Source organism: Leucoraja erinacea, chromosome 20, assembly GCF_028641065.1.
Source record: "Leucoraja erinacea ecotype New England chromosome 20, Leri_hhj_1, whole genome shotgun sequence".
NCBI lineage: Eukaryota > Metazoa > Chordata > Chondrichthyes > Rajiformes > Rajidae > Leucoraja > Leucoraja erinaceus.
The window spans coordinates 23911766-23928754 of NC_073396.1; the positions used below are offsets into that span (position 1 = coordinate 23911766).

General features: G+C 44.9%; 1 protein-coding gene across 2 annotated transcripts in view; it reads right to left on the reverse strand.

Annotated features, from left to right (window-relative positions):
* caskin1 (CASK interacting protein 1) overlaps positions 1-16989 on the reverse strand; it is a 379139-nt gene that overhangs the window by 106768 nt on the left and 255382 nt on the right. For both annotated transcript variants that reach the window (XM_055651672.1, XM_055651671.1), the window contains exons 3-6: positions 11395-11492; positions 8614-8759; positions 3645-3740; positions 1807-1937 (exon numbers count right to left, since the gene is read on the reverse strand). In XM_055651672.1, coding sequence (XP_055507647.1) covers positions 1807-1937; positions 3645-3740; positions 8614-8759; positions 11395-11492 — 471 coding nt within the window. The remainder of the gene's footprint in view (positions 1-1806; positions 1938-3644; positions 3741-8613; positions 8760-11394; positions 11493-16989) is intronic.

Consider the following 16989-nt stretch of genomic DNA (forward strand, 5'->3'; position numbering starts at 1 on the left):
CGCATGGCATGCATTACGTTTGTGGTGAGGCCTGGTGGCATAGGCAGTGACGCGTGGTCCCGTGCGGCGCCCCAGGATTTTGGGGTTCACTAAATCTTCGCGCGCCACCTCCGTGACGTGCAAATGATGACCAAGTGGGACAGGCCCTTCAATGTCCATGCCAATAAATGTGAGCTACCTAAATGCTCATTAATCAGACTTTACTGGGCTTTATCTTGCACTAAATGTTACACCCTTTATTCTGCATCTGTACACTGTGGACGGTATGATTGGAATCATGTATCGTCTTTTTTCAGACTGGATAGCATGCAACAAAAAGCTTTTCATTGTACCTCGGTACACGTGACAATAAACTAAACTGAAACAACCAAATTCCTGCATCTGCAGTTTCTTGTGTCTCTTTTACATTTGAAGATGTTTGAGTTTTCCAAAAACTTGCCATTGGGATTAGTAAACAGTTTCAACAGCCTTGTTTTGGTCATTTAAAATTTTCCGTCCACTAAATAAAACTTGTCTTCAATCGACCAGCCAGTTCTCCATCTAACTTAGAAATTGACTTGCTGCTAAATTTGCAAATCACTCCATGTCAGCCTTCAATTTACAAAAAACCTCTGAAACTGCCTCCAAATTGAAGCAATAACACTGAGAACCATTTAGCTACGTGTGTATTGCTTTTATCACAGAGCAAAACATTTCAAGGTAGTTTGCAGGAGCATTAGCAACCAAACGATTGACCCTGGGCCAATGGTGATATTTAAAAAAACTCAGTCAAAGATTGAGCTTGTAAGCTTTAGAGATACAGCACGGAGATACAGCCCAACCGAGTCCACAACAGCCAGCAATCACCCCTTACAGCACTATCCTACACACTAGGGACAATTTGCAGGAGCCAAATAACTTACAAACCTACACATCTTTGGAGTGTGGGAGGATACCAGAGCACCCGGAGGAAACCCACGTGGTCTCACGGAGAACATACAAACTGTATACAGACAGCACTCATAGTCAGGATTGAACCCGTGTCTCTGGCACAGTAAGGCAGCAACTCTACCGCTGCGCCACCGTGCCGCCCCAGTAGTTTAAAGGAGGAGAGAGAGAGGCAGAAGGAGTCCGGCATCATCCTGATACACCACCTCCACACTCTTTCCAAAGCCCCCACATTCTTCCTTAAAGGGGCGACCATAACTGGACACAATTATCAACATGCGGCCTAACCTGTTAAGCTGTACCATGTCTTCCTGACTCGTGTACACAATGCCCTGACCATTGAACTCGGTACACGTGACAATAATAAACTAAACTAAACTAATCTAAATTAAACTGAACTAAACTACACTAAAGGCGGCACAGTGACACAGAGATAGAGTTGTTGCCTTACAGTGCCAGAGATACGGGTTCGATCCTGAATATGGGTGCAGTCTGTGCAGAGTTTGCACGTTCTCCCTGTGACCACGTGGGTTTTCTCCGGGTGCTTTGCTTTCCTCCCAGATTAGGTTTCCTCCCTAGTGAAGTGCCAGTTTCCACGCTGAATCTCTAATCTAAATTAAATTAGACTAAACTAAACACTAAAATGCTTTGAGGTTTTTGGAAACATGTACACAAAGGCCTGTTTCCATGCTGTATCAATAAATGAAATGAAACTAAACTAAACTAAACTAACTTAAATGCTTTTAGGTTTGGGAAAACATACACAAGGTGGGCTGAATGGCCTGTTTCAATGTGTAGTTCTATGAATCCATAACTATGATTTAGAAAAACACTACAAAACATATGTTAGCGTAATCAAGCAAGGGATAGGAAGCTGACCTTATAATGTCGATATGTCCATTCTTGGCAGCTAAATGCAGCGGGCTGGTACCATTGGGATCGGTGATGTCTCCAGGCTTTGCTTCCAACAGAGCTGCACACATGTTACTGCTGAGAAGTAACTGCACCACCTACATGGAATACCATTAGTTTAGAAGACACATAATGCTGGAATAACTCAACGGATCAGGCAGCATCTCGGGAGAATATGGATAGGCGCCGTTTCGGGACGGGACCCTTCTTCAGACTGAAAGTGCTTGGGGGAAGAGCTGGAGGCGAGAAAAGACCAGGAGCAATCAGGGCCGGCCACAAATGACCTCAGGCAGGCGGTTGCCTGGTAGGTCCAAGTTGATGGGTGAATCTCTGGAACTCTCTGCCACAGAGGGTAGTTGAGGCCAGTTCATTGGCTATATTTAAGAGGGAGTTAGATGTGGCCCTTGTGGCTAAGGGGATCAGGGGGTATGGAGAGAAGGCAGGTACGGGATACTGAGTTGGATGATCAGCCATGATCATATTAAATGGCGGTGCAGGCTCGAAGGGCCGAATGGCCTACTCCTGCACCTAATTTATGTTTCTATGTTTCTATGGCTAGGGATGGTGTGATCTCTAGAGAAACAATGTGGAGAGCAGTAGAACAGGTAAAATGACTCTGGAGGAGGAAGGCCACAAGGAGGAAGTGGGGAGAGGAGGGGATGAAATTACTTAAAATTAGAGAATTCAATGTTCATACCGCTGGGTTGTAAGCTACCCAAGTGAAATAGTTTAGATCTGCAGCATGGAATCCGGCCCTTCGGCCCATCGAGTCCACACAGACCATCCATCACCCGTTTACACTCATTCCACTTTCTCGTTCACTCCCTAAACACTAGAGGCAACTTACACAGGGCCAATTAACTCCCAAGGAGAGCCTGCTCGTCTCAGGGATGTGGGAGGAAACCAAAGCCTCCAGTTTAAATTCCATTTGGAATATTTTGGAGGACCAGGAAACCAAAAAAACCCGAAGAAAATAGCGCCCAGAGGAATTAAGGAAAGACATACAAGAAAATTGCGCTAATCATGCTGACTTGGATCGGGCAGTGCAGTAACACAACAGGTAGAACTGCTGCCTCACAGTGCAAGAGACCCGGGTTTGATCCTGACCTCAGCTGCTGTGTGTGTGGAGTTTGCACGTTTCCTCCGGGTGCTCCAGCTTCATCCCACACTCCAAAGGCGTGTGGATTGGTAGGTTAATTGGCCTCTGTAAACTTGCCCCTAGTGTGTAGGGAGTGGATGTGAAGGTGGGCTAACATTGAACAAGTGTGAGCAATTGATTGATGGTCAGCATGGACTTTGTGGGTCGAAGGGCCTGTTTCCATGTTGTATCTCGAAGCTAAGCTAAAAGCACAGAATTGGCTCAGGATCACATGGCATGATCTAACCCAGCTTGACCCCAACCTAATCAGCTTCTGATCGGGCAAAGCACACTTGTATCTTGGATTTTTGGACTACATTATGAAACGAGCTTGTCAAAAGGGTATTGAGTCTCTGGTCTCTGGAAGTCCCCATGTATCTCCTGCCCCAGTGGTGAGGGATTGCAGCCTCATGTCTGGGCAACAGTCCCAAAGATTCAGAGTACATTACTGTCATCACCTTTTGCAATTGGTACAGAGCTCGCCATTAGGACAATGATGTATGGTTGAAGATATTGGTCTTTGAGTTCAGTGCTTTTCCACTTAGTGCCTTCAGACTTAATCCATACCCGCAACATTGTTACTTAGTCATATGAGAGTGCTGTTGTTAATTCCAGCTGGAGGCAGCGCAAGGTGATAGTATTTAACAACTTATTGTTCAAAACTTACCCCAACTCTGCCAAATTCACAGGCAAGGTCCAAGGGTGTCTTGCCAGCGATATCGACGATGCATGGGTTTGACTGATGTTGCAGCAGCATCTCGGACTAACAGAGGAGAAGAGAAAGGAGATGTGCTTAGCTTGGTGCCTGATCGCTGCTCCCCATCCCGCTGATATAACATCAGGAGGTAAAACATCAATGGGTGTAAAGGGAGCCTCCAAGGAATTACAGCATAAAACATAGATGATAGAGCAATACAGCACAGGAACTGGCCACATAGTGCTGGGGGATCTCAGTGGGTCAGGCTGCATCCCTGGAGAACATGGGTGGGTGACGTTTCGGGTTGAGACCCTTCTTCAGACATCCGACCCGAAACCGCACCTCCCCATGTTCTTCAGGGATGCTGCCACAATCTGTAAAAAAATTGCCCCGCATAGCTCCTTTAAACTTTGCCCTTCTTACCTTAAAAGTTATACACTCTAGACTTTGATATTTCCACCAAAGGAAAAACATTTTGACCTAGGGATCCGAAAGTGAGATAACATAGAACTGATTTACTGGTGATCAATGGTCAGTGTGGACTCAGTGGGCCAAAGGGCCTGTTTCCACAGTGTATCACTAAACTCTAATTGGGTGTGATGTTTCTTGTTGTTTTTTAATTTAGGGACACGGCATGGAAACAGGCCGTCGGACCCATAGAGTCCATGCCGATCATTGATTACCTGTTCAAAACAATTCTATGTTATCCCATTTTCTTGTCCACTCGCTACACACTAGACAACATTTTACAGAGGCCAAGTAACTTAAAAAAGCTGCACGTCTTTGGAATGTGGGAGAAAACTGGAGCACCCGGTGGAAACCCACTTGGTTACAGGGGGAACGTGCAAACTCCGCACAGACAGCACAGATGTTAGGATCGAACCCGGGTCTCTGTTGCTGTGAGGGAGCAACTCTACCAACTCTGTCAGTGTGCATATTGGCATGGGTCTGACCAGCACAGCAAGAGCTTGATGGGTTTGGGCTGGAGAGAGATAAGAGAAAATTAACATGGAAAAGGAAAAAGAACCAAAGGAAGTCAAAGTATTTTTGTTGACACTAAGTAAGGCGGCACAGTGGTACAGAGGTAGAGATGCTCTCTCACAGCGCAAGAGACCCGGGTTCGATCCTGACTACGGGGTTTGTACATTCTCCCTGTGACCAAGTGGGTTTCTCCGGGTGCTCCGGTTTCCACCCACACTCCAAAGATTTACAGGTTTGTAGGTTAATTGGTTTCCATAAAAATTGTAAAATTGTCCATAGTGTGAATAGAATAGTGTACGGGCTGGTCGGGGGCAGACTCGGCGGGACGAAGGGCCTGTTTCCGCGCTGTATCTCTAAAGTGTGAAGTCTAAAATCTACTGGGGTTGCTTGGTTGCTTGTCAAATGTGTACATTTGGGCCATGCAAAGTTAGCATAACTGAGATAAATCAATTTTAAAATGCAAAAGTCATGAACAGTGGGCAAACATCTAAAGTCACTGGATTATAATACATTAAAATCTGCCTTTATACAGATGAAGCACAACTCTGCATTAGTCAGAATTATTCATATACAGACCATAATACATTTAATATTATCAGTGATGCCCACATTATGAAATATTTTGTAGTATGTTGACTGCAACAGGAGTTAATCAGTACTATTTTGCTATTTACATTTGATTTTTACATGCATTAAAGGATTAACTAATAACTGCAGTAATATGAAAGGATATATTTTTTGTGTAATGTTCCTCAGTTGTACAGTCTTCTAGTTAAGCTTGACTTTAAGCTCCAAAGGTCTGGATTTAGGTTTATTACTGTTGTCATGTGTACCAGGATACAGTGAAAAGCTTTTGTTTGCATGCGATCCAAACAAACCAGATAATACAACACATTAATGCAATCAAGGCAAATAAAAGTACAAATGGTAGAATGTAGGAAAAGGTGAAAAAGTGCAGAAAATCGTTAGTGCAGCCAGAAATATTGATTGATTTACAAGATTGTTATGGGCGGCACAGTGACACACTAGTAGTTGCTGCCTTATCTGTGCCAGAAACCCAGGTTAAATCCCGTCGGTATGGACTTTGTACACTCTCCCTGTGACTGTGTAGGTTTTCAGCACTGCAGTAAACTAGAACTGCAGATGCTTGTTTACATTGAAGATAGGCACAAAATGCTGGAGTAACTCAGTGGTTCAGGCAGCACCTCTGGAGAAGCAAAATAGGTGACGTTTCGGGTCGATCTGATCAAGGGATATGGGGAGAAGGCAGGCACGGGTTATTGATTTGGGATGATCAGCCATGATCACAATGAATGGCAGTGCTGACTCGAAGAGCCGAATGGCTTCCTCCTGCACCTACTTTCTATGGTTCTATGTTCTGCCCCCACCTCTCTTCCAGCTTCCACACCCTTACTATAATTAATCTGAAGGGTCTCAACTGGAAACAAAGCTATCCATGTTCCTCCAGAGATGCTGCCTGACCCGTTGAGTTACTCCAGCAATGGGGTAGCATTATAGCGTGCAGCAAAAAGCCCTTCAACATCACTGAGCTGGAGATCTGGGTGATCGGAACGTGCGACAAGCTCACCAGACACTCTTTCATTTTGGGTTTAGGTTTATTATTGTCACATGTACCAAAGTATAGTGAAAGGGTTTGTTCTGCATGCTAGGTTTAGGTCTCAGTTTACATTGTCACATATACCGAGGTACAGTGGAAAGCTTTGTCTTGCATGCCATTCAATCAGAACAGATACACTATATATAAATACATTAATGTCAAACGTAAGTACAATACGTCGAGCAAAGGGTGCAGAATACACAGAGTGCAGAATATAGTTCTCAGCATTATAGTCCGTCAGTTCCATGGACAAAGTCCAATGTCTGGAATGGGGCAGAGGTGAATCGGACAATACACTAGCTTATGGAAGGACTGTTCAGAAGCCTAATAACAGAGGGGAAGAAGCTGTTCCTGAGTCTGGTGGTGTGCGCTTTCAAACTTCTGTTCCTTCTGCTCGACAGGAGGGAAGTGAAGGAGGAATGACCGGGTGGGGAAGATTTTGTTTTGTGTGGTTTAGAGATTCAGTGCGGAAATATGCCCTTCGGCCTACCGAGTCCGTGCCAACGAACACTATCCTACACACCAGGGATGATTTACAATTTTACCAAGGCCAATTAGCCCATAAACCTGTACGTCTTTAGAGTATGGGGAGAAACCAGAGATCCCTGGGAAAACCCACGCAGGTCACGTTGAGAACGTACAAACTCTGGACAGACAGCACCTGTAGTCAGGATCGAACCCAGGTCACTGACGCTGTAGGACAACAACTCTACCTCTGCGCCACCGTGCTGCCCACAGTGTGAAGTGTAGATGGAGTCAATGTTGGGGGATCTGGTCTGTGTGCTGGACTGGGCTAAATCCACTACTCTCTGCAGTTTCATGTCCAGAAGCCATTGCATCCACGTCGGGCTGTGTGACAAACCCTTCACATTGGCCAGAGACCTCTGCAGTGCGTCAACTAAATTCTTCCTGACGGCATCTTCTTGGCTCCCCTTGGTCTCCTGAACGTCACACAGCAGCTGTGATGGGAAGTCACTCAGGATTTGGAGGATTTACAGTAAAAATCAGAGAATAATTGCACTGGTATATGTCGCATCTTCAGGAAAGGACATTCCGCGCGTTTGAAAAAAAAAATCACTTTTGCCTTAATGATTTAGATTATATATATACACATACGTACACACACATATATACACACACACACATACACACACACACACATATACACACACACACACACACACACACACACACACACACACACACACACACACGTATGTATGTATACACACACATATATACACATACATATATATATATATACTGTAAATGGTGGAGTAACACAGCTTACCACCCAGCAGTATTGACGTTAATCTTTCTAATTTCAAGTAACTCCCCCCCCACTTACATGTATATATCTACACTTACATATATATATATATATATATATATATAAGACGCAAGGCACCATTTGACAAACTAAATCATTGACATTTTATGGTATTTCAAAAACAGCATCGCAGTGGAGGGAGTTAACTTTCCTCGGCATTTTGTTCCTGTTGGGAAGAAATTTCATGTCATTCTTCAGCCACTTTCAAAAGGAAAAACTTGTGGCAAATGAGACCAAGTAGGAGTCGAGATTCCAATGACTGGCCATGGAAGTGGCCGAGGACAGAAAGGTCGGATTCAGAATGGGAGGGGGAGTTGGAGTGCTGAACCACTGGGAGATTTCTCCAGCATTTTTGTCTACCTTCGATCTTCCAGCATCTGCAGTTCTTTCTTAAACCCCTTATATAGTCTCTTTTCAACTTGCTTCTACTCTTGTTTAGATCACCTGTTCCAGCACACAACAATTCACTGTTGCAAAACAATATTTTCTTCCTCTGCCCACCGGTTTATTTACCGATTATCTTCTCCTGCTAGACCAAGTGGGGACATTGCACCACGATCTACAATGTAAGGAGGTCTACACAAGGTTGCAAGGGCCGAACAGTGGCGCAGCGGTAGAGTTGCTGCCTCAGTGCCAAAGACCCAGGTTTGATCTCCGCTGCTGTCTGTATGGACTTTGTACGTTCTCCCTGTGACTGCATGGGTTTTTGGTACAAAGAGGTACAGGTTTGTAGGTTAATTGGCTTCTGTAAAATGTAAATTGTCCCTCATGTGTAGATAGTGCTGGTGTTTGGGGTGATCGCTGGTCGGCGTGAACTTGGTGGGCCTGTTTCCACGCTGAATTTCTAAACTAAACTAAGCTAAACAAAGAGTTCTGGTGTGCCTGCAGTCTGTCCTAAAATCCCCAGGAAACAATCTTTACCCCCAATAAAACAGTTAGGTGCAAGTGTAATTTAATCACCCTCACATCCCAGTCTAGAGAGGAACAAAGAAAAAACATTCCCTCCTCACCACTTCGTAGTGTCCGTGCTGAGCCGCGAGATGCAACGGGATCTGTCCTTCCTCCGACTGTGAGTTGACACTGGAGGCCGCCTTCAGAAGCATCTTCATCGGTTCTGCCTTCCCCTGCCAAGCTGCATAGTGCAGCGGTCTCATCGCTGTAACACAAGACCAGAAGGACATCACAATAGGACTCAAAGTCCTTCAGACTTTAGAGATACAGCGGGGAAACAGGCCACCCGAGTTCACACCGGCCAACGATGACCGCTGGCACTGTCCCACACATGAGAAAGAACTTACAATTTCAATGAAGCCAATTAACCTGCAAACCTGCACGTCTTAGGAGTGTGGGAGGAAACCGGAGCACCCGAAGAAAACCCACGTGGTCCCAGTGAGAACATACAAACTCCGTACAGACAGCACCCGTAGCCAGGATTGAACCCGGGGCTCGGGTGCTGTGAGGCAGCAACTATACCACTGCACCATTGTGTTGCCCATATTTTTATTCCAGAATTCAAATTTGAGTTTATCACCATCTGCTATGGGATTTGAACTCAATTCGCCAGGACTTTCCCATGGCTATCTAGATACATCTTTGCCTCCCCTCCAAGCTCTCTGTTTGATTGATGTGTTTCACTTTCCCATGAATGGCATGTTATGTGAAAAGAAAAATGGACTATTTCTCATACACTGACTAGTACAAAATGTTTTAAAAGGTCATGTTTCTACGAACTGGTGACATGGATAAAATTCTGGAATGTCAAGGGCGGCACAGTGACACAGTGGTAGAGTTGCTGCCTTACAACACCTGGGTTCGATCCTGACTACGGGTGCTGTCTGTACGTTTTCCCCGTGACCGCATGGGGCTTCTCTGGGTGCTCCAGTTTCCAAATTCCCACATTCCAAAGACGTGCAGGTTTGTAGATTAATTGGCTTCTGTAAATTGTCCCTCGTGTGTAGGATAGAACTAGTGTACGAGTGATTGCTGGTCGGCATGGACTCGGTGGGCTGAAGGGTCTGTTTCCACTCTGTTTCTCTGAGCTCAGCTAAGCTAAATCAAGAACGTGGAATGTAAAATCGTCAATAATCTTATCTAAATGGAGAAGATTTATGAAGTGCATTACATCTCCGTATTTCAATGCAGAGAGGTGGGAAATTTGTGAACACATTTTTCACCAAGTGATTAATTTCCTCCTCTGAATATTCGATTATCTTCAATTTACTCTGCTTTTGAAACTTCATGAAGATTTGATGAAGATTGTGCATTTTTAATGTACGATTTAAGGCCAACGGGAGGTTACATGTTCATACTCCAGCACTGGAAATCCACAGGAATCTATTCACGGGTATTCCCATTGTAACATCTTCAATCCACCTCTCTGTTTCCATGACAATGGGATCCTTAAGAGCTTCAGAAGGTTAAAGGTTCAAGTTCCTCTCCCAGGAGTTGAGAATACACTTAATATGGTTGAAAATAGATATTTTTGGTTATTGTCACTATTGTGTCTTTGGGAGCTTGCTGTGCACATATTGACCACCATGTTTCCAAACTGTGACAGTATCTAGACATCACAAATCTTCACGTGGCTGTGTGGTGCTTTGAAATGTTCAGATCGGGATGTGAAAGGTATCCTAATATTAAGTCGTAGAGACCCAGAACTAATATTGATTGCGTCACAATCCTATTTTTTAATTAATTCATGGAAAGAACCTATCGTTGGCAAGGCCAGCACTAACTGCCCATTAGAACATAGAACAGTCCAGTACAGGAACAGTCCCCGTGGCCCATAATGTCCATGCCGAATATGATGCTGTTAAAGTTGGGACCGTGCTAGCTCTTACAATGCGAGGTTAATTGTAATCCCCTCTGCCTGCACATCATCCCTCCATTCCCAGCATATCCATATCCTCCTCACCCCTCTCCCATCAGTCACAAGGTACAGAAGTTTGAAAACACGCACATCCAGATTCAGGGACAATTTCTTCCCAGCTGTTATTAGGTAACTGAACTGTCCACTCACCAGCTAGAGTGCGGTCCTGACCTCCCATCCACCTCATTGGAGACCCTCAGCCAATCTTTAATCAGACTTGACTGGACTTTATCTTGCACTAACCGCTCTTCCCTTCACCTTGTATCTGTGCACTGGGGATAGCTTGAATGTAACCATGTATAATCTTTCATTGTCTCGATAGCACAGAACAAAAAAGCTTTTCACTGTACCTCGATACATGCGACAATAAACTAAACTAAACCAAACTAAACTAAACTATATCAAACAAAACAAAACTAACTAAACTAAACTAACTGTTGTGCCGTAGTGCAACACTAGTAATAAGCTAAAAACGTTAGCTGGCTTAGTTTTGTGACCTTGAAACATTGTCTTTCGAATGGACTTTTCAAACAGAAGCAATACTGTTATTACTGCAAGATACAACGGGATGGAAAATGGACACAATGGCATTCAAGGAACTGCAGATGCTTGTTTGCAAATAAAAAGGACACAAAGTGCAGGCAGCCTGACCTGCTAAATTACTCCAGCACTTTGTGCCAACTTTTAGTGCGTCTCCTAGTTCCTCGTTTGTTGTAGAACACACAGCCTGGTTCGGCAAATACCAACATCATTCTCACTCTCAGCACCTCCCAATCAACCATTGGAATCACAAGTGAGCTGGAGTTTCCAGAGCCCTTGTGCAGTGTGGTGTGTTCCTGCCCCAGGAAAATCAGCAAGTCTATTGGAGTTTGTCGGAAGAGTAGATTGAAGCCAGAGAACTAGAGATTAATTGATTGATCACCTTTGTTGTCCTTGATATCGACCAAAGCCTGGGATTCGATCAACATCGAGATGAGCTCAGTGTTCCCATTGAGGGCAGCATGGTGCAGCGCGGAAAACCTGCAGAAACAGAGAGCGAGAATAAGATCAAATATACCACTGGATGTGAAGGTCATTAATGTGACTCCATCCGCAGTCTATAGACAATCTTTAGTGCAGATACTGGTTTACACAAAAAGACACAAAGGGGCACCTTGGTCGGTGTGGGCTAGTTGGGCCGAAGGGCCTGCTTCCATGCTGCATCACTCTATGACTCTACTGGTGTACAGACATAATATGTGGGAGTAACTCAGCAGCTTCTCAGGAGGACATGGATAAGTGACATGGATGGGTACTAAGCTGTTCATTCACACCAGGTGTACTTATGTATGTTTTCAATTGGAGTCATAGAGTCTGGTTCAGCAATATATACATTGAATTTTTGTTGTTGTATATATATATTGATATATATATATATACACATACACACACACTATATATATATATATATATATATAAATATATATATACACACATATATATATATATACAATACGGAATATATATATTCACATACATACATACATACACATTAACAATAATAGTGCAGAAAGACAAACCCAATGCCCCCAAGCCTATGTAGTTCCCATCTTATTTCGAGGTTGTAGTGAAGCTCATACAGTGCGTTAGCTGCCTTTGGTAACCTTTAAGCATTGTCGTTTGAGTGACATTTCAAACAGCAGCAAACGCTGGGCATGTTATCAATGGAAGATACAAGGGGAAGGTGAAGGGACACAATTACCAACATCATTATCACCGTTAGTTCTTCCCATTCAACCATTTGGAAACACAAATAAGCTACTTTTAGCAACAACACTAGCAATTAGGCACAGTTGGACCCAAGAGCGGATTAAAGGGAAATGTAGTTGGAACGCACTATGAACCTGAGGGTGTCTCTTGATGATATGTTACCCAATTAAACCTTCCACATTTGACTCATTCATTGTTGAAAGCCTTGCAGCAGATCTTACAGGTAGTGATCTTAAACATAGCAAAGTACATGTGGGTTTGCATTGAATCCCTGCAGGACTAAAGAGCCCTAACCCCCTCCATGAATCAGATTGATTAAAAAAAATCTATTTTCTGGCCAATAGGAATCTCTCCAGCAGGGATTCCTAGTCCTTAAATGGACGGTGTCGCAGCGATAGAGTTGCTGCCTCACAGCGCCAGCGACCTGGGTTCGATCCTGACTACGGGTGCTGTCTGTATGGAGTTTTTACGCTCTCCCCGTGACCGGGTGGGTTTTCTCTGAGATCTTCGGTTTCCTCCCACACGCCAAAGATGCACAGGTTTGTAAGTTAATTGGCTGGGTATAAGCGTAAATTGTCCCTAGTGTGTCGGATAGTGATAGTGTGTGGAGATCATTGGTCGACGCGGACTATGTGGGCCGAATGGCCTGTTTCCGCGCTGTATCTCTATACCAAAATATACTAAACTAAATGAATTGAACATGATTTTACAAATTTAGTAAAAATGTGGGGGTAAAAATCTGACAGGAAAAAACACAACTTTGAAAGGAACTAACTCAGCAGATCAGACAGCATCTGTGGAGAGAAATGGAACATTGAACATGGAACAGCACATCACAGCACAGGAACAGACCAAGCAGCATCTCCAGAGAACATGGATAGGTGAGGTTTTGGGTCGAGACCCTTTCTCTCATCTCCATGTTCTCCAGAGATGCTGCCTGACCTGCTGAGTTACTCCTGCAGTTTGTGTTCTTTGGTGTATTAACCAGCATCTGCAGGTCTTTGTTTCTGTACAGGAACAAGTCCTTCAGCCCGCACATGTTCATAAGTCATACTGTAGGAGCAGAATTAAACCATGCATGCCTATCGAGTCTACTCCACCATTCAATCATGGCTGATCTATCTTTCCCTCTCAACCCCATTCTCCTGCCTGCTCCCTATAACTGAACCTCCCGACCATTAACTAGAGAGTAGTTCTGAGCTACTATTTACTTCATTGGAGACCGATAGACTGATCTTTGATCGGACTTTACTGGACTTTATCTTGCACTAAACGTTATTCCCTTTATCATACATCTGTACACTGTGAATGGTTCGATTGTAATCATGTATTGTCTTTCTGCTGATTGGTTAGCACGCAACAAAAACTTTTCATTGTACCTCACGATAAATTAAAATAAACTTAAGCTTTCTAATCAATAATCTGCCAATCTCTGCTTTGGAAAAAATGATGCCAAATTTTCGATTGGGATGCTTCTTCAGCCTGAAATCTGATAACTGTCTCCACATAAGAGTCGTGAAGAGGGAATTATACATCTTAGCAGGTCTGCATTTGAAACTCCTTCCCTGGGTAACTCATGCAGTGACAGGATAATTCCTTTTCACAAGCGAGTGCTCAACACACGTGATGTGCTACCAGTTTTTATTCAGTCTACGGTACACAAAGGCTTTGCGTGGAAGCTAACTGAGCTGGCAAAGCTTGGTTCAGCTCAAGTGCTGCCTTACAGCTACCCTTGACAGGCACATACATCACATACAGGCAAGTATGCGTAGCATTGACAGTCTCTACTGGACTGCTACCCTTCAGAATGATAATATCTACCTCAGTGTCGCCAGCAATACACATCCCACTTCAATTACAGCTCGAGGGCACATGACTTTATTCCTTATCACACCTCAGCATTTCATCTGCGACAATTTACAGTCACAAAACGCACACAAACGATTTAGTTCAACTTACATTAGTTTAGAGACACAGAGTGGAAACAGGCTATTCAGCCCACTAACTCCGCACCAATTAGCGATCACACCGTTGGTGCGTTATCCCCTTAACCTCGTGGGTTTTCTATGGGTGCTCCGGTTTTCGCCCAGACTCCAAAGACGTACAGGTTTGTAGGTTAATTGGCTTTGGTAAAAATTGTAAATTGTCTCGAGTGTGTAGGATAGCGCTAGTGTACCGGGTGATCGCTGGTCGGAGCGGACTCAGTGGGCTGAAGGACCTGGTTCCATGTTTACGGAACTGCAGATGCTGAACTGCAGATGCTGGAAAATTGAAGGTAGACAAAGGTTTCGACCCGAAACGTTGCCTATTTCCTTCGCTCCATAGATGCTGCCTCATCCGCTGAGTTTCCCCAGCATTTTTGTCGACCTGTTTCCATGCTGTATCTCTGTAAACTCTAATGAACCTAATGCAAGATAAAGTCCAGTAAAGTCCGATGAAAGACAGTCTGAGGGTCTCCAATGAGGTAAATGATAGGTCATGACTGCGGTCTAGTTGGTGACAGGATGCCTGATAACAGCTGAGAAGAAACTGTCCCTGAGTTTGGAGGTGTGTGTTTTCCCACTTCAGTACCTCATGTCTGATGGGAGAGGGGAGGAGAAGAAGTGAACGGGATGAGACTGGTCCTTGATTTTGCTGGTGGCCTTGCCGTGGCAGTGTGAGGTATAAATGGAGTCAATAGAAGGAAGGTTGGTTTGAGTGATGGTCTGGGTTATGTTCACAACTCTCTATAGTTTATTGTGGTCTTGGTTGGAGCTATTCATGGAGTCATTGTTGTTACATTGCTGTCTGTGGGAGTTTGCAACACCACAATAAGTCACGTCAAAGAGGTTCATTGAATGCAAAAGACACGCAATATTGCAATATAAATGTCCACCTTTTTAACCTTTCAAAGTGCAACGGAGAACGAAAAGTTATTATCCTTCAGTACAGTGGTTTTCACAATGATCCCCAAAGCTCAATATTCCAAAGGTCAGCGTAAGTGCTGTCTGTTTCGTGGTATATTTCATGGTGGACGGGACATTTTATAATAGAATGTGTCCTTGGGTTCCACAACATCAACACTGCATGAAATGAAAGTGCGATACACAAGATTTCATTTTACTTTGGAGTCACGTGAGTGACTACGTGAAGACCCTGCCAGCACGCATGCGCGACATAGCGTCTCACGCAGAGCACAGCGACGGACGGGAGTACGAGCTCTCCCGCAACAAGTTTGAAAACGGGACCTCCAGGTAAGTAAACTTACTCTGAGATCATCTGTTTTGGAACCCTTGTTCTGTTTTACTTCAACAGGAACATGAACAAGGGAAAACACCAAGGAAGGTCGTATCCGGTCCAACTGCAATGGACCAGGAGGGTTTCAGCAGTGGGGGGCGACCGGTGGCACCTGGACCGCACACGCTGCGGTCCTCAGTCACCGACAACATTTCCGAGCCAAGCCCAGCGCCGCCAGCACAGCTCGAACAACCGCAGCGGGCTGAAGGTAAGGCAAATCGGAAGTCGGACCGGCCGATTTACTCAGACGAGTCCGGCGCGGTAGACTCACCGCCCGAGAGCGGCAAAAGGTGGCCGTTTTGAGCCGTATGGAAAGGCTCGTGGAGCAAATGCTCCAGCGAGACTTGCTCCGGGAGATGGGGCAAGCTCGCCAAGGGAGCACAAGCACTCCCGCTCCAGTGCACTATCAAGCACTGGCCATTGCATCTCCCTCAGCAGAGGGGAGCGTTGGCGACCAGGATTGGGCTGGTCAAGAACAGGGGTCACTGGCTGAAGAAACCGGGAGTATGCATGGGGTACAGGATCAGGAAGAGCTGCTGGGAGTGGTGAACCGCTACGCTGCAACACCGCGAGCGGGACGGCCGTTACAGCCTAAACTGGCGGCCAGCATTGACTACCTGTCCTTTAAACCACTCCAAGAACAGGTAGTCAATGAGGCGTTGGACTTTTACACGCCTCCCCAAAATTGCATTTTGCTCAATGTGCCTTCCGTTAATAGTCAAATCTGGGGGTACATTGGGCAGGGTATCAGAACCCAAGAACTTAAATTGCAAAAGATACTGAAGCTCATGACGTCGGCTATCACTTCGTATGCTCGTTCCGTGGACAGGGTTGGCATGATAACAAACCAACAAAACACCCTGGCTCTACTGTGCAACACACAGGATGAGATTAACAACCTCCGGAAGGAGGCCATAAGACCTGTCCTCAACCCAAAATTCAGAGGACTGTGTAGAACGCAGACCTCAGAACCACAGATCCTGCTATTTGGCAAAGACTTACCAAAACAAGTCAAAGATCTGGACGAAGAATCCAAGGCATTTGGCCTCATGAGGGCAGGACCCGGAACGAGCAGAACCACGCAACCCAGACGGCAGTACCTCTATGCATCCACCAGTAGGCGTCTACTTCATGGTACTGGTGAAAGCTCGGGGCCCGCATACCATCCCCGGAAGTCTTTTCAGGGCAGGGCCCAGAGCGGGCCCCATGGAAAATGCGCCACCCACCAACAGCACCACCCCGACAGACAAGGAACCAGAAACCAAAGAATGAACACACCACCAATAACAATGGAGGTAGGTGGGTCTGGTTCCTACCAGTACATAAAAAGGTGGGGGGATTGTGCTAACAGGGGGGAAACTACACCTGTTTTTGGAAGCATGGAGGACTATCACACTTGATAGTTCTATACTAAAAGTATTCAAGAATATAAAATTGAATTCATTCAAGAAAACATGCCACCAGTTCAGCATGCACCCCAAAGGGGTTTTAC